The following is a 26,878-nucleotide window of genomic DNA, read 5'->3' as shown; positions in this document are numbered from 1 at the left end:
CCGTTTGCTGCCACACAGCCCCAAACTACGACGCTCCCTCCAACATGTTTTACAGTCGGTGTTGAATATTGTTTTTCCAGTTATATGTTAGGCTTTCTCCACACATATTTCTCATCACTCTCGAAAATGTTAAACTTCAATTCGTCGGACAAAATAACAGTGCTCCAAAATTTTTCTGATAATTTAAAATGAGATTTTCAAATTCTAATCCCTTTCTTCTGTTTATTACTGAAATAAAAGGTTTCTTTCAAGCTGCCCTTCCATAATAACTTCCTCTGTCAGACATTCCGTATAGTCTGTAAATTAAAAGTTTTATGCAAAGTAATAGCAACATCTTTGGATAACTGGGCTGCAATTATTTTTCGGATTTTCATAACCTCTTTAATAATGCTACGTTTTCCCCTTGTAGAAAATATTCGAGACCGTCTACTTCTCATCTTATTTTCCGTCGATCCTGTCTCTATGAACTTTTTTACAACACTCCTAACAAAAAATAAACTTATGTTCAGCTGTATTCCTATTAACACGATAAGTTAAACTCTCATATCTGAGCTAAATAATGATGTTTTTAACATTAACATTCAACTCCTTCGATTGCGAAGCCATTTTATCACAGTATTAGCAAAATAATGTTTTAAAAGGTTTGAAGTAGCACTGCAGACTTTATACTAAACTGGTTTCTTATCAGTCTAAACATGTGATCTCAACATAACAAAATTTGCATAGCAGTTTGAACTTTGCCAATATTTTTAGACAAGCAAATTTACGTTTTTGTTGTGTATTTTGTGTAAAAGGCATATTAAATTGTATGTGTCATTAGATTTGTGTGTTTATTACCTCCTGTGTTCGTTATGCCCAGCTAAAATTGTCAATCATTTCCTTTGTTAGTTAATATGATCAATTATAGGTAATTGCCAATACTTTTTTTATCCACTGTAGGGTGAGAAAACCTGCGGACTAACTCATAAGTTACAGAAACTTGTAAAATTGCTTTCACCTCTTTCTCCAAATATAAATTTGTAAATTATTAGCAAAAAATAGATTGAAGCATTAAAGTCTTTTGGGGCATAGCCCCCTCCCAAATTGCAATAGCTCGCGATAATTTTTATTTATGAAATAATTATGGAAAATTTTTGATGTTACAACTACTATTCGCTAATGAAATGCGAATCGAAATGCACGTAGAAATACGGGAACGTTGCAAAAGAAAAGGCAATACCAAAAAGTCAAATATTTATATTCACACATGACCACAGCTCCTGAATAGACATCAATCATCGCTAATAAGTATTACCTAGAAATAGGGAACGTTTTGTATAGTATTTTACATTTTAACAAGTTTTTTTTATTTTACGAATATTACTAATCTCTCAATTATCCGTATTCATACATCATTCTGACAGTTCTTAAAATAACAGAAAGACTGATACGCGATTTAAGAAAAAACCTTCGGAGGTTTTTGTACGAAATAAATGAGAATGAATTTCAGTCAGTACAATGAACTTCACGGTTAAAGTTAATATTGTCTAACTGCTCAGAATGCAGTTAAAAATGTAACATTTCCATATCCTCAAATATAATCAAGCTTAAGGAAAAGAAAAGAATTAAGAGATTCTATCGAAGATCAGTGGTAACAGATTCGGACCTTCCTGTGTTCACAGCTTTCAAAATGTAAATGAGGAAAACTACAGAAAAGAACGGCTGGACATGCATGAATAAAAAAAGTTATAGGATTTTATCAGTCTGAAATATTCCGGCTGCATTGACTCAGAAGGCGCCAATAGAAGAATACGAAAGAAAAATGAAGATTAAGGTGAAAGAACAAGGCTAAACCACTATAAGTACTGGAATGTGAGTTGTTAGACTAAAGTTGTTTCAGTAAAGCATCTGAGAGTACCAACCATATTGTCTAAAAAGAGTGAGTTTTTATTAAAAAAAATACAATAAAATTTATTTTTATTAAATCTTAGCGTAAACAGCACACTATCTTTTAACGTGGCTGAAGACTTTCTTTTTTCACAGCATACAGGAACATTTTTGCATTATTTGTTATCTTCCGATTATCTATTCAGTAGAGATAATCAGACGTTTTGTATACATTCAAAAATACACACAAAAGTTAACTAATAAATAAATAAAACGCTTTTAGGAAGTGCAACGAAAAGAAAGATAAAAGGGTTTGCGAATTACGATGGAATTGATAATTCGGATTTCCGAAACAGCAGGTAAATCAGATTATAATATTCTACACCCAATGCATTTAAATTTCTGCAGATGAAGTATAAATGCGCTGAGTAATATACAACAGTATGTAATGTACCCCTACAGTCCCAAAAATAAAATATCATAGCCTAGACAGTTCGGAGTTTCTAACAGCAGGTGTTTCAATAAAACATATACGGCTGACCAGTTAGAGGTAATTGGACCTTTCTGAATAATACTCGTTTGAGCAAAAGTATACAATTTGCTCAAGCCCTTACCTAATGCTTTGCTTTCAAACGATTCACTATTATCGACAATGAGACAATTTTGGATAAAAATGGAAGGCAAGGAGATATGGAAATATCCCAATTTTTATACAAGTCAGAAGAAATATACACGGTTTTTAAACATTTATATATGCAGCAGGCGTCGCCAGTCAAAATCGAGTTTGGGACAGAAAATGTATGCGGTCAAGGCTAGTCCTTTCTGCTAAGGGATTAATTGATTATGGCAAGGCACGCGACAGCTACCTGCGTAAACGAAGGGATGCCTTCGTAAAGGATTTTCGACTGGAAACTGGCTCGTACTCACGTTACACATAGGTAAAACCACGAAAGTATCCATGCAACCAGCCCGTTTTAAACAAGGTCAAGCTACAAAGTTTCGTTTGGTTTATTTAATTATGGCAAAGCACACCTGGGCTATCTGCCTAAGGGGAGGGATGCCTTCGTGAAGGACTTTCTAAGGAAAGCTGACTCGTATACACGTTACACACGGGAAAAACGCCCATGCAGCCAGCCCGTTCGCAGTATTCGAACCTCGGACCGAACTACCAGTGTTCAGCGACTTTACCGCTCGGCCGCTGGTGGGCCCCCAAGCTACAAAGGTTAAACGGTTTATCCTCTCGACAATGGGGGCTTCAAACGTATGCACAGAAGTTCACTTAAAAAAGGGCTAATTTCGAAGATTTAACGCACAGTAAGGGTACAAAGCCCACCTCTTAAGAAACCTAGCGTTGGAATATACTAAAGATTATGTACAGTTACGACAATGCTGTACAAGGAAATAAATGTCCTGGTAAAGCAAGTATATCATTCAAACGTCTTCACACCTTATAGAGAAATTCGCATTCATGCCAACTCAGAATGTGTGTCTTTAATCATATATGATATATTTACGAAAATTTGTATTTAAGGTTTTGGAATTACCTTGGGAAATGTTATACAGTAATTAGATACTATCTTCCCTTTGTTTCGCTTTCTTCACTGAAATACTTTCGGATTATCTAAAATATTATGGAGACTGGCACATTATTCAGCATTGGCATATATTCGCTTCTCCTTCCCAAACTGTAAGTTTTTCTGTTACTTATATCAAATAGAAAGTTTAATACAGCACGAATTAACCTAACATATAAATTTAAACATTTGGAAATTAACAGTCTTGTGATAAGAAAACTAAATAATAAAAATTATAAAATTAAACACTCGTAAAAAAATTTTTTTTAGTCATAAACATTTCGCAATGTATCAAAAATTCTAGTTTCACAATTATCTCATAGGTTACAAGCAGTTCATTAGGAAACAGTAAAATCTGAAAATCATTAAAAAAACAAAAAAAAACAAAAAAACTCACTAAACCATTAAAACAGCACAATACATTTTTTAAAGATACAAAGGGATAGCCACTACCGATTTAGCTTGGACCGTCATTTGTATCGAACCACAGAATGCAAATGGTCAAAAATCTAGGATTATTCAACAAAGTTACATATTTGGATTAGATTTTCTAACAGAGCAACGTCTTACCTGTTCATATTCCCGTGAAATCCAGTGTTGAAACCGACATCATTATCACACTCAGCGGCGCGATGACAGAAATTACTAGTTTCTTAAAACTAACAAACGTTTTAAATTAAACTCAAGCGTCTCTTGATTAAATTGCTATCTGCTTTGCCGATAGAAACAGACTATCTCAACCCAAGCCGTTTTGCCGGCCTCCCAAAACCCCTGCCCTGCCCCCTTTTCCCAAGGTTATTTTTATTCATTTTTTATTTAGCTACTCCGATCCGGTTTTCGGTTCTCTCGTTTTATAGATACCTCTTCAGGGTTTAGTGTTTTAAGCAGCGTTGTACTTAATGCGTTTTAATGGCTAGGGTATGATGGCATTTTAGTTTTGTTGCTTTCGTTCACCTCGCACATAGGCTTAAGAGCTAAAAGTTGAATCGCTCCAGGACATGTTGCTGTAAGATGGGGAAACAAAAAATTAAACTATCTTAAGCGTAAACCAGAGCGATTTACAGCATTTGCATTTATCAGTCGAGTCACACAAATAACCTCAAGGAACAGCCTATGCACATACTCTTTTGTTAAGAAACATTATATGCAAAACGAAATCTGCAAAATCAAAAAAAAAAGATTTCGCGCGAAAGTTTATTTTATTTCAGAAATGATCGAAACAAAGCATGGTTTTGTATTACAATATTATGGATTAAAAGATATAATAATACACATATCAGACTTAGGCGATCATTTCCATCAAATCATATTTTTCACAAAAGAGCAGCTATATCTAATAGTTAAAGCATTTAGTATAATATTCAGGATAAAACTACTGCGGGTTTATTCTGAACTGAAATTACCAATACAGTGCGATTTTTAACAGCTAATATTAGCTCATAATTAACACGACGCTGTGCTAGCTGCTATACTTCAAAATTAAGTAGAACAGCGTAGTATTTCGGAACGATAATCCAGAGATAAGATAATAAATTCAGTTTAAAGCTTGTATGCATAGAAAAGCATACTTACCTGATTTTCATTGTCTAATTTTTTACCCCCCACAACTTCAAGAATTCAGGAAAGCTCACTAGCTGCCAAGTGGTTACGGCCGATCAACATTGATAACTCGACCCGGATTCGAATCCAGACGAACAGACTGACTGAGTGGGTGTTTTCACGGCTTTTCTCATGTGTAACATGAATAAGAGCCAGTTTCCTTTACAAAAGTACTCCACGACGGCATCCCTGCCCTCATGTGTTTGGCTGCCTTCAAATAATCTCAGATTCTGCACACTACTGAATAAGCTGTCCGTTCAACAGGAAACTAAATGGGAGAGAGTTTGTGTGTGACTTTTCCAAATTTAGAGCCTTATTTATTTTTCCATCATTCGCTCATGTTTGGAACTGTCATCTCCCTGACTGGATTTTTTCCCCCTATTCGAGGCAACATATGGCCCACCAGTGATCGAAATCATAAGACTAGATATGATTATTTGAATTCCGGCAAAGCATACAAAGGCCTTGTGCCTGAGAGAAGGAATGCCCTCGTGTACGACATTTTAAGGGAAATCGACTAATATTTACGTTACGAATGAGAAAAACCCTCGAAACCTCTCATATAGCCAGCTCGTTCGCCAGAATTTGAGCTCTGGTCGAACTACCAGTTGTCAGCGATTTTACTGCTCGACTGATGGTGGCCTTTGATGAGACCGCTGGGTATAGCTATTTCGACCAGAGTTCGAAAATCGACGAATGGGTTTGCTGCATGAGTGTTTTCTGATTTTCCTTACGTGTAACCTGAATAAGAGCCAGTTTTCGTCAGAAAGTACTCCACGGAGGCATTCCTACCATTTGGCAAACAGCCCTAGTGTGCTATATCATTATTCATTTTTAAAAAATAAGCCTAACATGTATATGAAATAGATGTTAAGCTACAAAAAAATTTCGCCGCTTAGTATCAATATATAAAGTTTCTTACTGCATGCTATCCATATCAAACTGACATCAATTCTAGTTTTTATAATCTGTACTACCTGTGAGTGAATTCTAAATTGTTATTATCTATCGGTTTGATTTTTATTAAAATTACGTTTTGTAAGTTAACTGCAAATCTGATTTTAATTTCGGTCTGACTTTCATAGGATTACAAGTTCTTATTCACCTGAATATTTTATATAAGCAATCGTTATGTAAGTGTTGAGAGTTCATTATGTAAGTTATGCTACAGAACTGACAGCTTACGCTACATCAGTTAAAGCAGCTAAAGTAACAGATGGCCAACTAACGTCGAGTAACTAAAGCCGTGAAACGGCCTCGGGTTTTAATCTTGACGGTTTAAGCACGCTAGCTGCATGAGATTTCGCGCTTTTCTCTCGAGTATAACTTAAATACGCACAGCCACAAAAGTCTACATACAACCTCAAAACACCTTTATTTGAATTTATACTGATATTTTATGATGTAAACAAATACATAAATGTATCATAATAAACTTTTGCGACATAAATTTATGTCTAATCAAGAAAATAAACGAGTGTTCACTGAATTTCAATAAAATACAGCAAAAATCCAACTTTGGATGTCAAAAGTCTAAATACAGAGAGAAAAATACTTCATTGACTTTGGCCAAATGAATCAAAAAATAAAGTTTATATTTCGTGGGTCCACCTTTTGAATTTATCATTGCCCGCAACGTGTTTGGCATCGATAGAACCAGATTTCTTGTTGTATCTGGTGTAATTTCAGACCATGCTTCTTCAGTTGCTGTCTTCAGAATAACTTTAATTGTAATAGCACACTGAAATTCATCCCATATACACTTGCCGCCAAAAGTCTGCGTACCGGCATTCAGACTTACATCTTTATGCAAAGACTACAAAGAAAACATCATTGATGAGAATCAATAGAGCTTTTATTGATTCTTCAAACTGACTAGATTTGAACGGTTAAAAAAATCACTAAAATGCAACACAAAATCTTTAAAATAATAATACATTTACAATGGATTCAAATCCTGTGAGTCAATAATCTGCGTACATGATCAAAAACGCTTTCGAAAGTTGTTTTAATTAAAACATTAATATCTTGTAGGATATCCTCTTCTTTTTATTACTTCTTTTTGGCACAGATTCCACTAGCTTAGTTGTTTCAGCGGTTATTTTGTTTCATTCTTGCACTATAATCTCTTTGAGCATTTCGTTTGATGTTATATCATGTTCCCTGATTCTTCTTTCCAGCAAATCCCATAAATGTTCTATTAGGTTAAGGTCTGGGGTGGTGTTTGCAGCTGCTTCGGTGCACGGTAAAGCAGCCAGTTCTTAACAACGTACGCAGTACTTGGGGGTCATTGTCCTGCTGAAAGAGAAAATCTTCACTAACCCTAAGCTTTTCTGCAACGGCCCGAAGATTTCTTTTCAGAATGTTCAAGTAGTTAAATTTATTCATTTGACTACTTGAACTCCAGATTACCAAGCCCAGAGCTCTCCATGCACCCCCAAACCATAACACCTCCATACTTTACAGTCGGATAAATGTTTTGTTTAAGTTCGAAGACCTGGTTTTCTACAAATGTACTTTCTTTGATACCAAAAAAGCAAAATTTACTCTCATCTGACACCAGGACTTTCTTCCAGAAGTCACTTTGTTTATTGATGTGCTCTTTAGAGAGACTGTTTACTCTGGAGATGAATGGCTTTTTCCAAGCCACTCTCCCACAGAAATTGTACTTTTTCAGTGCTCTTCGAATTGCTGTTAAACTTACATTCTTCTTGAAGCTTTCAGCGACTGACTGCGCTATCTTTGAAGCCGATAGTCTCGGTGTTTTTTTTTTTTTTTTTTTTTTTTTTTTTTTTTTTTTTTTTTCCCTGCACGGACCACAAAGCGAGACTTGCATTGCGTCGATGCGTGATGCGTGGACGTCCAGATCTGGGTCTAAATTTCAACAGTTCTGTTGCTTTAAAGTTCTTGATGAATCTTTGGATGGAAGAATGCGTTCTATTTACTAAATTAACAATTTCTTCCAGAGATTCCTCCCCCCCTTTTCCAAAGATCTATAACAATCTATTTCTCGGCCACAGTGTCTTTTCCATGGCTCATACAACAAGGCACAGTATTTTGTATACAAAGGTCGAAAGATCACGATTGCACAAGAAAAAAGCTTGGTGAAGCTACCCTGCACTAAAAGCTCCCCTCTTTGAAAGCGTACGCAGACTTTTGGCGTCGATGACTCATTACCTCTTAACCAATCGCTTTTCTTTCTTGTTTTCTTTACTGAACAAGTAGTTTGTTTTTGCATAGATTGAATCAGGAGAGCTGTACGATTAACTGAGCGGTGTCTCAATTATATCCGTTACGATTTGATCAGCGATTGAAGTAAAAAGTAGATTGATAGCATGTACGCAGACTTATGGCAGCAAGTGTATGTTCTATAGGGGTTTAAGTCTGTCCGATTGGGATGGAGAATGCAGACCTACAGTGACCCAAACAATTGAGAATGCACTTGGATGTACTTCACATTAATCAAAAAGAAAGTGCTAAAAAGGTAGGTTTCGATGGAAATTTCATATTCCAGCACGACAATGACCCCAAACACACTGCTCATGACATAAAAATGTTGTGTCATTTTCATTGTAAACAGCAGTTATACACACTACCATAGTACCCAGACACCGATGTCATAGAAAATTTATGAGCCGCACACGAAACAGCGGTCCAAAAACACAGAATTAAAAACAAGGCACATTTAAAACAATGTTGCAAGAAGAATGGGATAAAATATCTTCAGATACGAGCCAAATGTTGGTCGAATTGGTACCACAACATTTGGAAGAGATCATAAAAGCCAAAGGCCATGCAACAAAATATTGACACTTTCTTTTGTATGTGAAATATCACAAAAATTTCATTGGTGTATTCTTAATTTTTTGAGGCAAAAATCTGCATATGTTTATTTAAAATGCCTCCGAATTTTTTTCATTTTAGAATTTTTTGGTTAACTGTTCTTTATTTTTACTTTAAATTAAACCATTTGTTATGTGTAAAAATAAAAACGTGTTTGATCTTCTTGGTAATGTGTTATTTATATTGAATTGATTTATATGAACATCAATAGCAAAACGCCAAGATTTTGGATCCGAGGTGGAGCAAATTATTCCTTTTTCTACAGAGTACAACAAGGCTCGCATATTCACTATTTATGGGAGTTATAATTTTATTCTTTAACATCTCCTGTATATACGTGTGTGTGTGTGTGTGTGTGTGATTATGGCAAAGCCTCGAGGGCTATCTGCCTAAGGGGAGGGATGCCTTCGTGGAGGACTTTCTAAGGGAAACTGGCTCGTATACACGTTACACATGGGGAAAACTACAAAAACGCCCATGCAGCCAGCCCGTTCGCGGGATTCGAACCTCGGACCGAACTACCAGTGTTCAGCGACTTTACCGCTCGGCCGCTGGTGGGCCGCTTTCGAGACATGAAAAACGCAAGGTGAATTTCGTCAATCGGCCGAAAAGAACGGTAGATGATATTAAACTTTTTTTTTTTTTTTTTTTTTTTTTTCCGGGCAATGTACATCAATTTACATTCCTGTTAATAAAATGCTTTCTAAAGTATCTCCTTTCATTCTTGCGTTAATTCTTTAAATGTGAGAGTGGTGGTGTGTATTTAATTATGGCAAAGCACACTAGGGCTATCTGCCTAAGGGGAGGGATGCCTTTCGTGGAGGACTTTCTAAGGGAAACTGGCTCGTATACACGTTACACATGGGGAAAACCACGAAAACGCCCATGCAGCCAGCCCGTTCGCAGCCACCCCCCCCCCTGTATATACGAAATTCTATTCTTTTCTTCTTAACGTATCTGTAGGGTTTCGCTTTAAAAGGTTTACTCGATTTTAATTCAATAGAATGAGTTACTATCTATGTATTCCCTAGCCTATCAGAAAATAATGAACACAATTTAATTAACAAGTTCTTATAGCTTGGTTCCTTCATCTTGCTTTAGATGCATGGAGGTCAACTTCTGGAATTTTATCAGCTTCCACCACCCTTTACTCCATATTCAACATGATTGAATTACTTGAAAAATCAATTCTTGCATTCGCGGCCCTAAGGAATTGAGTTTCCAAGATGACTTTATTTTGTAAATTTTTTACCACGAAAAATAAGACTTTTAAATTTTCTTCTTTAACCTGCACATTAAGCGACAGTTTTCCGACGCATTCACAAACTTTCCTTTGGACGGTTATGATTTCCGTCGTATTATTTTTGAACAGCCTTACTTTTCTAAAATTTCTAAAATAAAAATTTAAATTTAGAAAATTTCCTTCCTCTTCGGTTTCCACGAATACACTGTTTCATAGAACTTGTATTACAGGTAGTTGGGAATTTTTCACTACCATCGTATTTACGTACATTTTGGAGGGATTTTGCGATGCCCAGAGGGTCTGGACCCTCAAATTCTCAGGCCCCCTCTATCCGTTTTAAAGCCGTTTTTCCTCCTGATGTTTTCTGGGCACTCTGGCAGATTTTGGCTTCATCCTTTTCATTCTTGCTCGTTCACGGCTTGGCTAAAAAACGTTTCCTCCGTTGTATTTATTTCTTTCCTTGGCCAGCTGTCGAGAGAACTGCTGATTATATCTCTGGGTTGGGATTGGATTGGATTGAATTATTCAATTATGGCAAAGCACACGAGGGCTATCTGCCTAAAGGGAGAGATGCCTTCGTGGAGGACTTTCTAAGGAAACTGGCTCGTATACACGTTACACATGGGGAAAACCACGAAAACGCCCATGCAGCCAGTCCGTTCGCGCGATTCGAACCTCGGACCGAACTACCAGTGTTCAACGTCTTTACCGCTCGGCCGCTGGTGGGCTCTCTGGGTTGGGAATCTTCACTTTTCTGCTATCCGCTGAGTCTGGAACTTTACGGCTAATTCGAATAATTCTTCCCTTGTCCGTGGATTTCGGAGTTCCAGGAAATCCTGAACTGCGGGTAGTAGTCTTGGTAATATAATTTCGATGACTTCGCTGTCGGACTTCCTTCCGTACAGCATATTCACTAGCTTGACTTTAAAGTTCAACTTTCCGCTGGTAAAAGCTGTACAGTTCAGCTTCAAGTTTGGCACGATCTTTAACTATCGGGAACGCTTTTAGAAGTGCCGCTTTGAAATTCTCAAATGTATAGGTTATACTTCCTACTTCTCCAAGTTAAGTACTTCCCGATTCCTTTCCACCAAGACTCCGCCTGTCCTCGGAGGGGACTCGAGGCAATAGCCACCTTAAGGTACCGGATACAATTGGAAGTGAGTATCAAGGGCTTCCAAAAATGAAGTGACGGAGTTCTTGCCGTGAAATACCACCGCTGGTTTAATTGCCACCCTCATCGTCTGTATCAGAAAGCCAAATCCATCCAAGGGGCTGATCACCATTGGTTCTACAACTTCTGAGCCCAGTGGGGATACTTGTTCGTTCTGTTCATTGGCCATCGGATTCGCGTAGTAATTCGGGCGCCAATGTAGAGTCCACTGGATTCACTTTTGTGTGAAAATTAGCATAGTAACTTCACAGAAGAAGGGTTAAAAGTACCCTTTATTAACTCTTTAAAATTTACAATGCGTCAACTCGACGCTAACAAATTACGCTTCTTCTAGGGCGATAACTGAAATCAGATACCGAAACTAAAAATTTGAAGATATGAACAAGGGATAGAACTAAACTACAGGGCTCAGTTAAATACCATTTCTTAAACCCCCGTCGAAAACTAGTGGCAGCAAGTAAATGCAATTAAAGCCAGAAGAACCAGCAATAACTCTGGAAGTAACCGCTTAAACAGCAGAGGTGGCGGTAGTAACCTAACTCTTCCTCTTTCCTACTGAAACTTGGTTTTTTTAACTCTTTCTTCAAGGTAAAATTTTCATTCCTTCACGCGCGCAACCAAATTTAAATATTCTGGCACTGACAATTAGGGGAATGTAGGCTTATAGGAAAGAAAAGCGGATTAAATAAAATTTGTTATTTAAAATAAATATAAATCCCTATAAATATTTTGAAATAAACTGGAATTAATTTACAATTCAAAGATCAAACCCAATGAGAAAAAAGGGATGATTTAGTATTAAGTGTCTATGTGATACCACAGTGTGTTAAAAGAAAAAATAACATAGCAATGAATAACATTTTGTATTTTCCAGGTTCTTTTTGAATAAAAACATAATATAGAGAAAGGAAGTGTTATTTAAGGAGTTAACATCATTAAACCTCAAATGCTAAAAATCTGTTCAGAATTTCGTTTTTTCAAGTCAAAAACGTAGTTATTTTAAAAGTCACTTGTAGTGTGGGACCAAATGACGCTACAAGTTTGTTGTGGTTGATCCAAATACCACCAAAACTGCAACAATAGCACTTTATTGATCTTCAATGAAACTAATTTTTCCATACTTAAAAGTCTTAGGGGCTAATTAAATTAGGAAAGTCTCGAATGACATGCGAATTTAAGAGCCTCGAATCTTTTGTAACATTAGTTGATTCGAATATCCGATCTTTATAACTAATGTAAAGGCAATCTCAAAATTAGATGCTCAGCCTAAATGAGTGCCATAAAATATATTGTTACTCATACTGTTATCACCAATCCCTTAATTGTGAACAGCCAAAAGCAACAGCAGAGAAGTACAAGCTACATCTGTCATTGGTTACAGACATTGGACACAAGTGCTGACAGCATGACTTTGCCTCACATCTCAATTTTGATTGAAAGCACCCCAAAGGATACACAGGTTAGGTTATTTAAATACGGCAAAGCACACGAGGCCCGCTTGTCCAAGACGAGAGGAGGGATGCCTTCGTAGAGGACTTCTAAGAGGAACTGGCTAGTATTCACGTTACACATGCCAAAAACTACGAAAACAAAACAAACCACGTACCCTGCCTTTTCTCCCGGGGTCGAACCCAAGTCGAACTATCAGTAAGCATTTTGAAGGACAGAATACGAACATATCATTCCAAAAAATTTTCGAATCGACGGGTCTCAAATATTTCTACTTCGTGTAAATATCTGAGTCTTTTCGAAAGACGGTACGAAGATATAGAATATGGGTATGAAACCCTGATATTCAATCTATTCGTCTCGACCAAAATTCGGATGAAGTACGGCAAAGTCCTACTGGCACTAGTGGTGCTCAACTTCTGTAACTAACAGCAGACACAAATATGCCTACAATTATTATTCATGAAGACTGAATATTCCAAGTTGGATATAATGAGCAAATCATACAAAACCTCCCAGGCAGAATTTTTGGCCCTCGTACTACTTTACATAAAAGCAGGGCGAAACGAAATTAAAACTTTTGGGGGCCATTTAAACAGAAAATTACTCAGTCACAAATGGGATTTACATAGCTCAGACTATCAGCCCCATTCACACTACTGTCTACTTTTTAGCTACTATATTGACCATGTAACAAGTTTTACTACTATACTGACCATGTAACAAGTTTTGCAAATATACGTATATGCAAAAAGTTTCAATCACAAATACAATTAATGGAAGATACAAATTAACTTCGCCTACTAGTGGTTGAGTGGCTAAGATTGCTTGTGAAACGGGCTGGCTGATTGGGCATTTTCATAATCCCTCTCTGTGTAATATGAATACAAGCCAGTTTCCCTAAAAAGTCCCTTACGTAAGCATCCTTTCCCTTACACAGACAACCCTCTTCAATTTTGTCATAATTTATTAAGCAAAACATATTTCTTACTTGCAATTAGTAAGTACTAATATTATAAACAGTCCCTTGCCCTCATGTCAAACATATGAAACACCCACTTACTTACATGCAGTACTTACTTGTCACAAGAGCGAAATCGAATTCATCATTCATAATAGTTACATTCGGCGTACTTCAAATCCCCTCCACTTCCCTGCCAGGCGTTTATAAAAATGCGGCGCGATAAATGCACTTAACCACTTGCGCTAAAAAGACGTGCGATGCTTGTCGAGATGCTTTTGTCTCAAACCGCGAGCAACGTAACACCACGTCGATAGGCATTTATCGCAAAAATGAAAATAACATAGCGACGTGGTGCACACGTCGCCTAACAACGAGATTGTTTATTTCTCGAGTTTACAGCTCCAATGCCAATGATTAAAAATTGCGGAGTGGCTCTGGATTGCACTCGCAGACGTGGAGCGGCGTAAATGAGACACTTTACCGCTTGTTATATTGTAATGCACGGCACCGCAACCGTGAAGTTTAATCGTAGCGCAAGTGGTTAAGAAAAGTTTTGCGATAATTAAATTAAAAACTCGGAAATAGAATATAGTTAAGCGATTTGTAGCAGAATATAAATCCACAGTGTTTAATATACGAACAAAATTCAGATCAAAAGGAAAATAAGAACTTTTTAAACTCATCGAAAATTACCTCGGAAAACTATGGTTCAAAAGATTAAAAACAATTGAAAAAAGATTAACAACATTTTTATGGGAAAATTTATAGAAACATTTTTCCGCTTCTAAATTAAAGTTAGGTACAACATGTGCTTTGGGGAAGTGATATAATCCAAAACTAGATAATATTCGGTATAAAAATGTTATTAAGGGTGGAAAATAAACAGCTGGCATCCACTCCATCCTGACAAGATAAAGTAACAATAATACATTTACTCGTATCTCAAGTTTCAAACACAGGATTTCTATAAACGCTTTTGTAGCGACCTTAAACTTAACTCCACCCTTTCCATGAAAGAACTTCATTGCGTAACATTCTTAGCCGCTACAGAAGAATGCTTTGAAATAATAAGATGTAAAATTAAGGTTATATTTAAAAATATATACATAATACAATAAACTAAAGAAAAAGTTCTAAACCAATATCCAATTATGCGTTGTAAGTCGGAATAACTGGTGGCAATATCAATATATTAAATCGAAAATTTAAACTAAATTCATATTCAACGCGAAATAGAGAGTTGGTAATGCACTAGTCTGCAAAAACAATAAACCATTGCGGAAAAATAAGTAAGCATGTCCAGTTTTGAAATTTTTCGAATTAATTAATTAGGAGCCACTATTAAATCAAATGTACAATTTCTTTAAAATAAAAACTTGCTCAAACATCAATTTATAGATGATAAATAGATTTATAGGTAAAAATAGATAATGCAGATTTGACCCGAAACTCATGATTGAGTTTTGTGGCATAAATAATGTACAGTGAATATGTGATTATAACTTACCTAAATGTAAATATAACTTTATTTTTAGTTCATAAAAGTAACTTATGTAAATAATTAAATAACACGAGTATTACCTTCTCCTTTCACTACATAACTAATTTTGTGATTTTCTCAAGCTTTCGAAGAAAATATAAATTTAAAAACATATTTCATTTTACTTAGTTGAAAATAGCGTTTCCTTACTGCACATAATACTCGAGAGCTAGCTGGTTTGCTAGAAAAACTTTAGATCTTTTCCAACATGCGCCAAATAATTTTATCTATAGGGATATAAGCGCCAGCTTGACACTTCCGGCAGCAAAACATAATTTCATTATCACTTCATTCTGACTGCGGTAAAATTTTCTTAAATATAAGAAGTATGTGTCTTAGGTTAGTTATTTCAATAAACAGAGAACGAAGATACATTTTAAAACATTTTCATTAACAATACTTACTTTCAAGTAAAGATAGGAAAGATGGGAGGGACACCAGAATTTTACTAATGATTATACAGGTATACTCTCAGAGCACTAACTGAACGGCTCCGCCCCAATTTTGATGGAGAACATTCCGACGAACGAATCCTAGAGCTTCCCACCTTCTTCTCCTCTCACCGAATCATTCGAAAGGGCTTTCGGCTCGCCAGTATTTTAAGCGCCTCCATGCTGCAAAGACACTGTACATTTTCAGACATCCATACCTTCACTGGAATTTGAACTCGGGACCAAAGATAAGACAGCCAGCATCACTAGAAACTACTCCGATAACAAAACCGTGTTATAAAAACACATTTAATTTAAGGATGGCCAATAGGCAAAGTTTGAGCATATATCTTCCTGAAGAAAATCATTCGGCATATGTTTCCGATAACGGTTGGTTATCGATTAAGATAAAGCATATGACGGCTAGGGAATGAATCACCTCGTGGAGGATTTTCGAAAGGAAATGAAGAAGTGAAATTTTGAAGGTTATTCACATCACACGCAGGAAAAACGACGAAAACTGTTGTAGCCAAAGCGTTTGCCAGGTTCTGAATCCAGTTCATACTAAAAGTATTCAACGGTTTTGTCACTCGATAGCTGTTGGGCTGGAATACTTTCTAATGGTAACTACCTTAAATTTAGACTAAACATTGGGAAAACTTTGAAAACGCCAAACGAATCAGCTCATTCCGGCGAAACAAAGTTGCGCGGGTACGCGGCCGCGCAGCTGTTTTTATATTCTGCACACAATGGGCTTGCTCAACATTCTTTTCATTTCATTTTATAAAAGAATTGCGTCTTCCAGAGTCATTAGATATTTTTTTCCCCCTGATGGGAGAGACGTGAAAAATGAGCAATGCCATCGCCAGGACTCGAACCTAGACCTCTCGTATACACGATGAGTGTGCTACCGTTACACCACGAAGGCGTCCAAAAAGGTGGAAGAAAATATATTATATTCTTCCAACTTTAAAAGGCCACTAGGAATTAGGGGACCCAATAGCCAAATCTTGGTGGTGAAGAATCATTGTCTACCATCCTTTTGAATCAAGCGCCACTGCAGAAACATTAGGTTATTATTTTGAAGCAGGAGACATGAAAAATGAGCAATGCCCTCGGCAGGACTCGAACCTTGACCTCTCGAATACGCGCCGAGTGCGCTACCGTTTCACCCCGAAAGCATGCAGAAATGAAGAAGAAAATTCCTTATATACTGCTCCTTTTAAAGGGCGACTAGGGATTAGAGGCCAAATCCTGGTGGTGAAGAATCATCATTCACCACCTTTTAGTTCAGGTGCCTCTGTAGCGTTATTAGATTATTTTGAAACAAGAGACATGGAATATATGCAATGCCCTCGCCCTATCTTAAATTCTCAGTATTTTAAAAATACATACAAAAATATCTGCGCATCTAAAATATTGATAAAAGATTACTTGCTAAAAATCCTGTAACTAACTAAATACAAATATATACACTGCAGTGACAAAAGTCATGGGATAGCAATATGCAAATATATAGATGGCAGTAGTATCGCGTAGAAAATGTATAAATGCGAAGTGCTTTGGCAGGGCTTTCATTTGTGTTCTCATGTGAAGAGGCTTTGACGTGATTATGGCCGCAAGACGAGAATTAACAGACTTTGAAAGCGGAATGGCAGTTGGAGCTAGACGCATGGGTCATTCCATTTCGGATATCGTTAGGGAATTCAACATTCCGAGATCCACAGTGTCAAGAGTGTGCCGAGAGTAACTAATTTCAGGCATAACATCTCACCATGGACAGCGCAGTGGCCAACCACCTGCACCTAACGACCGAGACCAGCGACGTCTGCGCAGAGTTGTCAATGTTCACAGACAAGCAACACTGCGTCAAATAACCGCAGAAATCAATGTGGGACGTACGAGGGACGTGTACGATAGGACAGTGAGGCGAAATTTGTCTTCCTTGGGCTATGCCAGCAGAAGACCGACTCGAGTGCCTTTACTGACAGCACGACATCGCCTGCAGCGACTCTCGTGGGCTCGTGAGCATATCGGTTGGTCCCTAAACGAATGGAAAACCGTGGCTCGGTCAGATGAGTCACGATTTCAGTTGAAAAGAGCTGATGGTAGGGTTCGAGTGGGGCGCAGACCCCACGAAGCCATAGACCCAAGTTGTCAACAATGCACTGTTCAAGCTGGTGGTGGTTCCATAATGGTCTGGGCTGTTTTTACATGGCATGGACTCGGTCTTCTGGTGCAACTGAACCGATCATTGACTGGAAATGGATACCTTCAACTACTTGGAGATCACTTATAGCCATTCATGGACTTCACGTACTCAAGCAACGATGGGATTTTTATGGACGACAATGCGCCATATCACCGGGCCACAATTGTTCGCGATTGGTTAGAAAAACATTCTGGACAATTCCAGCGAATGATCTGGCCACCTAGATCGCCCGACATGAATCCCATCGAACATTTATGGGACATCATCGAGAGGTCAGTTCGTGCCCAAAACCCTGCACCGTCAACACTTTCACAATTATGAACGTCTATAGAGGCAGCAAGGCTCAATATTCCTGCAGGGAACTTCCAACGACTTCTTGAGTCCATGCCACGTCGAGTTGCTGCACTTCGCCGGGCAAAAGGAGGACCGACAAAATATTAGGAGGTATCCCATGACTTTTGTCACTTCAGTGTAAATTATAATGATATTTCGCGATGCAGCGCTCTCTGGTAATTTTCTAGAATTTCAAAACTGCATTTCCGGAGTCCGCAGATTATCAAATCTTAGAATAAATAGTAGATACATGCACAACTTTTATTTGCAGGCATTTTTTTAAATACCAGTTTCATTCATTTATATTTCATTTAATGGTTATGATTAATAAATATGAGCCATGTTTAAAAACGCATTTTCCCCCCATTCAATGCTTCTTCACATTTTCACTACAATTTATGCAAGAAAATGTATACTGTTTTTGTCAATAACTTAATAAGGTTAAAACTCTTTACTGTAATGAAACACAACCCGCGGCTCGGTTTAAAATGTTTTCATTTCCTTTTAAATTTAAATTGCTAAGTATTCACAAGATTTAATATGCAATTCAATATTCAAAATATGTTTTTCAAAGGTTGGGGGCAAATCACCAACTGGTTATCGAAAGACCGCTGTTAAAGTGCAGAGGCTCATTGATTGACTTTAAGATAAAGCACACGAAGACTATCTCCAAGGCAAGAACGACTTTGTGGAGGACTTCCCAAAGAAAACGGGTTCATATTCCCGTTATACATGGAGAAAGCCACAAAAATGACCATTATCAGTCCGCTAAATTCCAATTCGGATCGGGCCCAACGGTAAAGCCGCTGAACACTGGTAGTTCGGTACGAGGTTCGAATCCCACAAACGGGCTGATACGAGCCAGTTTCCATTAGAAAGTCCACCATGTAGGCATCACTCTCTTCAGGCGGATAGCCCTTGAGTCTTTGCCGCAATCACATAAATCAAAAAAATCTAATTCGGATCAAACTACTGCAGTTCAGCAGTCTTATCGATCAGGACATTTGGTAGGCCACGCGAGAAAGCAAAACAATTGTAAATACATTGTATCACATATACAGGGTGAATCTGAAAAAAAGGGCAAAACTTTAAGACAGAACGCAGCTATACAAGCAATATTCATCATAGAAAGTTTGAGCGGAAAGCGAACGGCGAGTTACTAGGTGCAATTGTAAATGGTTTAAAGAGGGTCGGTCCTCGCACCCAACGGCATTTTCTATCAAGGACTGCCGAGAAGATGACTGGTTATACGGACTACAAATTTCCAGGGCAATGGATTGGTCGAGATGGTCCCATAGCTTGGTCACCAAGATCACCGGATCTCTCGTGTTTGCACTTTTTTGTAGGATCATATGAAAAGCCTAGTCTACGACTGCCGAGTTGAAACCAATATGGATCTGGTCGTGAGGATCGCCGTCGTTCCTCGGGAAATGCCTAGTGTCTTCGAAAACGTGCGCAAATCCCTATTCAGCAGGTGTGATGTCTGCATTACAGCTGGCGGAAAGTCTTTTGAGCAATTTCTTTGAGCATGTACACTGCGGGGGGGGGATAGTTATATATCTCCCGTTCTACTGGCCCGATTGACGAAATTCAAATTGCGTTTTTCATGTCTCGAAAGCGCGACTGAGGATATATATAACCTTATTAAGTTATATATAGCATTGTTCTTATATAGGTATTTTGATACAAAATCAAACATTTTCTGAAATGACATGCCAAATTTTTTTTCTATATATCGATTCTACGACTCAAATTATGCCTAAATATTAAATTTTGTACAATATGGTGCAAAATTTACAGAGAAATTCAAAAATTGTTTCTTGGCACATTTTTTTTTTTTTTTTTTTTTTCAGTTTGCGCCAAGAATAATTCACTTGGCGAACTTCTTAATTTATAGCAACCTATTTTCCTTTCCCTTTTCAACATTGTACACGAGCGGGTAAAAAAGTCATCGTTCATACTTTTAAAGAATTTTAACAAAAATAAATAACTCTAATTTTTTTGCAGGTGTGGCCTAGAAATACATCTACTTTAAGAAGATGTTAAAAATTTTATAGGTTTTAATACAAAACATTTTTCGAAAAATTTATAAAAAATATTTAAAAATACAAATTTTAAAAATTAATCATAAAAAAGTGCGTACATTTCGAATTATGGAAAAAGGAATCAAGTAAGTTTAATAAAAAAAAGAGATATTAATAAATATATGTCAAATTCAATTAACACTGAGCAGCTAAATTTTTAAAAATTACTGGTGCGATTTTTACAAAACTTGGCAGTTTGGCATAATTTGAGTCGTAGACTCGAAATATGGAAAAATTGTCATTTAAGAAAAAGTCCGATTTTGTGTCAAAATACCTATATTAGAACACTGCTATATATAAATTTAATACATACCGTAAGTCGCGCTTTCGAGACATAGTTTGGTTTGGTTTATTTAATTACGGCCAAGCACACTAGGGCTATTTGCCTAAGGGGAGGGATGCCTTCGTGGAGGACTTTCTAAGGGAAACTGGCTCGTATACACGTTACACATGGGGAAAACCACGAAAACGCCCATGCAGCCAGCCCGTTCGCGGGATTCGAACCTCGGACCGAACTACCAGCGTTCAGCGACTTTACCGCTCGGACGCTGGTGGGCCGCTTTCGAGACATGAAAAACGCAATGTGAATTTCGTCAATCGGCCGAGGAGAACGGTAGATGATATTAAACTTTTTTTTTTTTTTTTTTTTTTCCCGGGCAATGTACATCAATTTACATTCCTGTTAATAAAATGCTTTCTAAAGTATCACCTCTCATTCTTGCGTTAATTCTTTAAATGTGAGAGTGGAAAACTACCTTTTAACTTCTCACCGCTTGCGTTCCGACCATATATTTCTATGACAAATATTACTCGTATAACTGCGTTCTATCATCCTGTAATGTTTTGCCCACTTTTTTAAGATTCACCCTGTATAAAGAACAATTTAATATAATTCCATCCTAAGTGATAAAAACTGCAATTAACTTAGGAAATAAAATATATAAAAAAAAAAATCACTCACCGAATACGAGCCTCTTCCATAGATCTTAATTCTCGATCCCTCTTCAGAACGCTAGTAATCTTTTCATACTCAGATGGCGAGAGATGACTTAAGTCAGCCATAATTTTAGTGGAAGGCGACTATCCTTTCGGTTAGAAATAATGCTCACAGAGGATTAACCTCAGCCTGGCCAAAGAGGAGGATCATAATGGTATGTTTTGTTCTGAATTAAACATTACCATGAGTATATGTTCAAACATTACTCTGAAGAATATGGCACAGCAGTATTAGTAATAAAATAAAGTACCTGTAAAATAAAAAAAAAAAAAAGTTTTAGTGCTTTCATAGACCACTTCATTTCGTATTAAAGTAAGTGTTAAAACTCACTTACATGTGCAACGATAAGAAGTAAACAACATTCTCTCGAATAAATTTCTTTATTCTTTAAAATACATAAATATATTAAAATGCAGAAAAAAAATTTATGTGTTGATAACATTTTCATTGTAAACATTTAAAAAATCCACATCTTACTAGATTCAAACCTAGAAAATCTTCCACGGAGACATACATCTTTCTTCAGTACAAGTCATACCACATTTATCATACAAGTTGTAACATATACCAGTGCTAGTCATAGCTATACTAGTCATACCACATTTTCAATGCTGATAAACACCATCTAATAAAGATTAAAAGTAATCAGATGTAATGTCAGATGTTCATTCACAAAGAGAACTCTAGAATACAGCATTTCAGTTTCGTGTAACATTCCCATACAGTACGCTGGATTACATTTGCCTCTTGATACTATCCACAACTGTATGCAATTATCTTTGCAAATTTAAGTAATTAATGGATCTGTTTCTAGAGGCATTTTGCCAGTTTGAATAATCCTAAATTTTCAACCGCACAGAGGCTGTATTGGATGGAATTGGATAAACTAGAGGCAAATCAAAGAACAGCATGTATCGCATGAATAATACTACGGTATTTACCATGTAAAGCACGCTGATGTAGTTCTTTATCAGCTAGTTCTAGGATATTTCTTTTCTGTACTGATAGTATATCACCTTCCCTGATGATCTACATGCAGTTTTTTTGCAGTGTTTCTGTTAATCAACTATAACAAAAACAATAAACGGACGACGAACAAATGTTAAATTTATAACGCGAAACATAAATTCTACAATTTAAAATGTATATACTTCAGGAGATTCCCTCGCACAATACATATACACAGTTACCAGAAATGACATAATCAATCGTACGATAACGTATGTAAACGACACAAGTATGATCCCACTCCCTGTAAATTACATGATCAAGGCTTGCAGGAATACTTCTAAAGTATTATTGCTGAAACTGCTTCAATATCATAATTTCGCTTAGCATTCTAAAGGCAGAAAATCAGACACAAACTTCCCCTGCATCAGGAGTATATCTGCTTTGGTTTGGCTGGCTTATTACCACCAAAACCCAACTGTGGCCTCTTAGACCATGTTTACGCTCTCGGTGCTCTAACGTAATAGGCATAAACGCGTTAGCGTTATTCAATACTAAAAAAAAAGGGGGGGCTGATCTTTGGAATATGGTAACAGGTAGTTTGGCGACATTTTGGTAAGGCGATAAAGGTTACTAGCTAGGACTTTAGCAGTGTACATGGATATAGTCAAGAGTGTGCGCAGTGCCATTTTTGTGCAATTCTGGGATTTTTTTTAAGTGAAAATAGGTCGACGTGTACATGGATGATACCGTGTGTGTGCAATTCTTAAAAACGCAGCAAGCAGTTTGCGATTCTGCACTTTCTGCCAATTTGGCACCTAATCTAAGTCATTAAGCACTTTTGTTCTGTAAAATGTCTAGCATAAGCATAATTCGGCTAGCAGATTGTTGGAAAAATATGCTGAGTCAAAAAAAAAAAAAAAAAAAATGCGCCTTTACTTCGTGAAAACAAAATGGCGTCCAAACAAAAACTAGCAGGTTGCTGTAGCAGGGCTGGTCGTCAAATTTTCGCCAAAAAATCGCCAAGTTACCATAATCCAAAGATTAACCAAAAAAGGATACTAATTCCGGATAAGAATATTCATACTTGTAACGTCTTAGGAACATGAATATGCATCAGGATTTATTCGACATTTAATCTAAATATATTCGTTTCTTCATTTTGTAATTCTGACGTCACAAAAATTACGAGATTTCTCCACTTATAATATATTTATTACATTTAGATTGAATTAAAAAAATTAAATAAAAAGGCCTATTTTTTCATATTTCAGTACGATGCAAATGTTATGATAAATTATTACATTCATGTCTCCCATTCCATTCCCACTGCTCGTATTATCCAGAATTAAATGTTGCAGAAGTAGCTAAAAATTTAATTTGGAGGAAGTTCTACCTTGCTAAATAATAGATTTTAAAAGAAGAACCACTTCGATCATGTTTGGAAGTCAGTTTTCCTTAGAAGGTCCTCCTCCATGAAGGCATTCGTCTTCTTAGGCAGATAGCCTTGTTATGCTTAGCCTTAATCAATTAACCAAGCAATCAACGCTTCAATTTAGCGTTTCCATTGCGTTTAATCACTTATTTAATCATAGTTATAAAATGAATGATAAAAATTGCAGTGCACTAACAAGAAAATTGACCAGATAGGAAACAAAGGAAAACAACATGAACAATTCACAAATGATTCTTGTCCTGACCGAAAGGAGGCTAGATTACGGCTCTTTGGTTCTTTAAATGTGGTTCGCATTGCCAGAAAGAGTAGTCATGTTTCTGAATTGTAATTTCAATAATTTGAAACAGAAACGTGATACAGCATGCTTTTTATAGCATTCATTAACTTATTTTTTTAATTAAGTTACTTACTCAGTTTCAAAATATGAGCCATATGCTAATTGTCAAATTAGCAGGCAAAATACGAATAATTCCGTTCCTGTGAATTTCTACTGCAGCGATGTGATTATTACAAAAAGGTTAGGATAGATTAGCTGATTAAAGCAAAGCAACCCGCGGGGTAACTGCCTATGGGTAAGGATGCCTTGATAGAGGTTTTTTAAAGGAAATCAGCTCGTATTCACGTTACACAAAGGAAAAATCACGAAAACTCCCATGCAGCTAACCCTTTCCCCAAGATTTGAATTCGGGTCGAACTACTAGTATCCCGAAAAATAGAACACGCGAGGTTTCAACCCAAACAGATTCTCGAACGACCAATGTTCGGTGATTTTACCGCTCGGACCCTGGTGGGCAGCAATTATTAAAGAAGGTAATGACTAGGCGGACAAAAGAACAGAAAAATACACTGTGGATACGTTGTTTTAATTATGCACCTTAAACACTACTGAACTAATATATGCCTAGATAAATCTTGTAGTGGCTAAAACGGAATATACCTTTTGATCTACTTCATAACTAATGAATTAATTAAATAGTTTGATTTCTGTAAATTAATTCTAACATCAGTCTTGTGGAAAAAATATTAATCTGTCATTTTTATTCAAAACCTATAATAGACTGCCAAATTATACTAAAACCATTTTTTACATTTTTGTAAAGACTGCTACGTCTTTCTCCATTTGCGATTTACTCGTATAAAATCCCAGTTATATTCAAAAGTAAAATGGAAAGCGGCAGAAAAAGCTTGGTTTTCGATCTGACAAAAGTACATTTCATCATATAAAAGTATAAAATTAGTATAGTCTAGAAACATACTTCTTCGAATATTGAGAAAGAGTTATTAAACTTATTTACATCCGTTTACAAACAATCGCATTAAATAAGAAATAGGAACTCCTTGTTAATTTGCTTCAAACGATTTTTCTATTCAGGTATTCTTTTGACGTGATACAACTATTTTATTGCCGTTCTTGAATACTTCTGAATCTAACACGTGGTTCCTAATAACATGAAGTTTAGCCATTCCCTAAGCAAATCAACACTGATAATTCACTAACGACAAAAATGAGGCCCAGATCAGATTGAAAAGATCTCCTGACTTGTAAAGACTAATGTTAAAATCAATAAACTAAACAACCTTTTCTTCTGAAAAGGAAACGAATCATTGGAAATGCTTACTACTTCAGTCCATTAACCAGTTAATGTAAGACATTTTCGTAGTACTTATAAAAGAAGGAAATAACATTTTCTGCTCACTGGTTTCAAAAATCCAACACACGAAATTTATCACTGGTCGACTAACTAAGCAGAGAGGGAAAAAAGAAAAAAAAAGTAAACTCGAACCTAATAACAAACTTCAGAATTTTCAGACTACCTTATTCATAAGCACAGGCAGGAAAACACTAATTTTTGAGACACAGATTGGCTGAAATTGACTACTATATCTACGATAAATCTTACACCTTCCTTTCATTGTATGTAAGGCTTTCTAATCAAGAAGGGCATGTAGCGTCATAAAACTGTCGATGATATCGAAGTTCAGATGTATATTTCGTCACAAAATCTCTTGGCTTCTGAAAGTTTTCATTGCTACCATGCTTCAAAACCATCATAATTACATGGAAACTAAATAAAGCCTAAAAAATTCTTCTCACCGAATTCTTTTTTTAACTTCTGGTCATCAAAATACAGACATTAGAAGCAAAAATATGAATTATACAACAGTTGCAAAAGAATTACTGAAGTTACAATATTCGAAATTCATCGCACTTCCATCAATTTTCATTAATTAAATATTTGCTAGTTTTATCACTAAAATCATATACATAAAGTACGCAGTTTATTCACAAACACAGCTGATAATATATGAAATATGAATAATTGCCATCATTTAGATGGTAAATTACGATATTTACCTGCTTAGAATCACAAAGATGAAAAAATATAAGTGATATACAGAGGTCCGATATTAATATTTCGTTTCACAGCATAATGCATAAATACATGACTTAGCATTAATTTCAGTTTCCACACTTAAATGATTTTAAAGTCTAAAAATTAACATTCAAATATAAAAATGTACTTTCAGAATCACTCACCGGAAGGAAATGTGCATACGCAGCTCAATTAGAAGAGCAAATTTAAAAACAACGAGGGCTTAACAAGCATCTGGGCGACTTATCGCAACGGAAATGCCAACTGCAAGGAAACTGGTCAAGCAGTCAAGGGAATATTTCAAGCGAAGTTTTAATTAACGCAGAATATATGATGAGAAACATTTTTCGACTTAACACAGACAGACATTTGGGTTCAGTTCGTAAAGCAGATTTAGACAGGAGAAGCAGCTATTGTTAAACAGGTCTGCCACCTTCATTAATAAGAGCCTGAAATGTTTTTATGAATACAAATGGTTATTCTACAATGGACCAATTCGAAAGCGCGACCTTATTTTCTTGATTTTAAGTACCGGTTAATTTCGAGGTCAGAAACAATCGATCTTAGTAAGCCGTTTAAATAAACGAAATTCTAAAGCATCTAAATGATATTTCGCTTGTTTAGCTGCATCTGACAAAAGTCAAATTAATAAAAACTGTAAGTTAGAGAATAGCCTACAGATATGTGCTTAAAAGTTATTTCAACATTCAGGACAGATATCAAAATACACAAAATAGATTCAAATAGAGCTGAATAAGAACTCTTTAGATCTCAGTTATCAATGCAAATGCAC

At 36.4% G+C, this 26,878-nt stretch overlaps 1 protein-coding gene across 6 annotated transcripts in view; it reads right to left on the bottom strand.

The window, feature by feature from the left end:
* The window catches only part of LOC118192392 (uncharacterized), a 307,764-nt gene that overhangs the window by 193,233 nt on the left and 87,653 nt on the right, over positions 1 to 26,878 (bottom strand). For 4 of the 6 annotated variants that reach the window (XM_085807708.1, XM_085807706.1, XM_085807711.1 and 1 more), the window contains exon 2: positions 21,271 to 21,556. In XM_085807708.1, coding sequence (XP_085663834.1) covers positions 21,271 to 21,371 — 101 coding nt within the window. In that variant the 5' untranslated portion in view covers positions 21,372 to 21,556. Of the gene's footprint in view, positions 1 to 4,010; positions 4,163 to 21,270; positions 21,557 to 26,249; positions 26,469 to 26,878 lie in introns of those variants that run through there. The other 2 variants (XM_085807707.1, XM_085807710.1) reach the window with 2 other exon arrangements.

The sequence above is a fragment of the Stegodyphus dumicola genome, chromosome X1, assembly GCF_044657685.1.
Source record: "Stegodyphus dumicola isolate Sdum_Otavi_A_Nest chromosome X1, ASM4465768v1".
NCBI lineage: Eukaryota > Metazoa > Arthropoda > Arachnida > Araneae > Eresidae > Stegodyphus > Stegodyphus dumicola.
The sequence above is the reverse complement of the archived record's forward strand: the minus strand, read 5'-3'. Positions and strand labels throughout refer to the sequence as shown.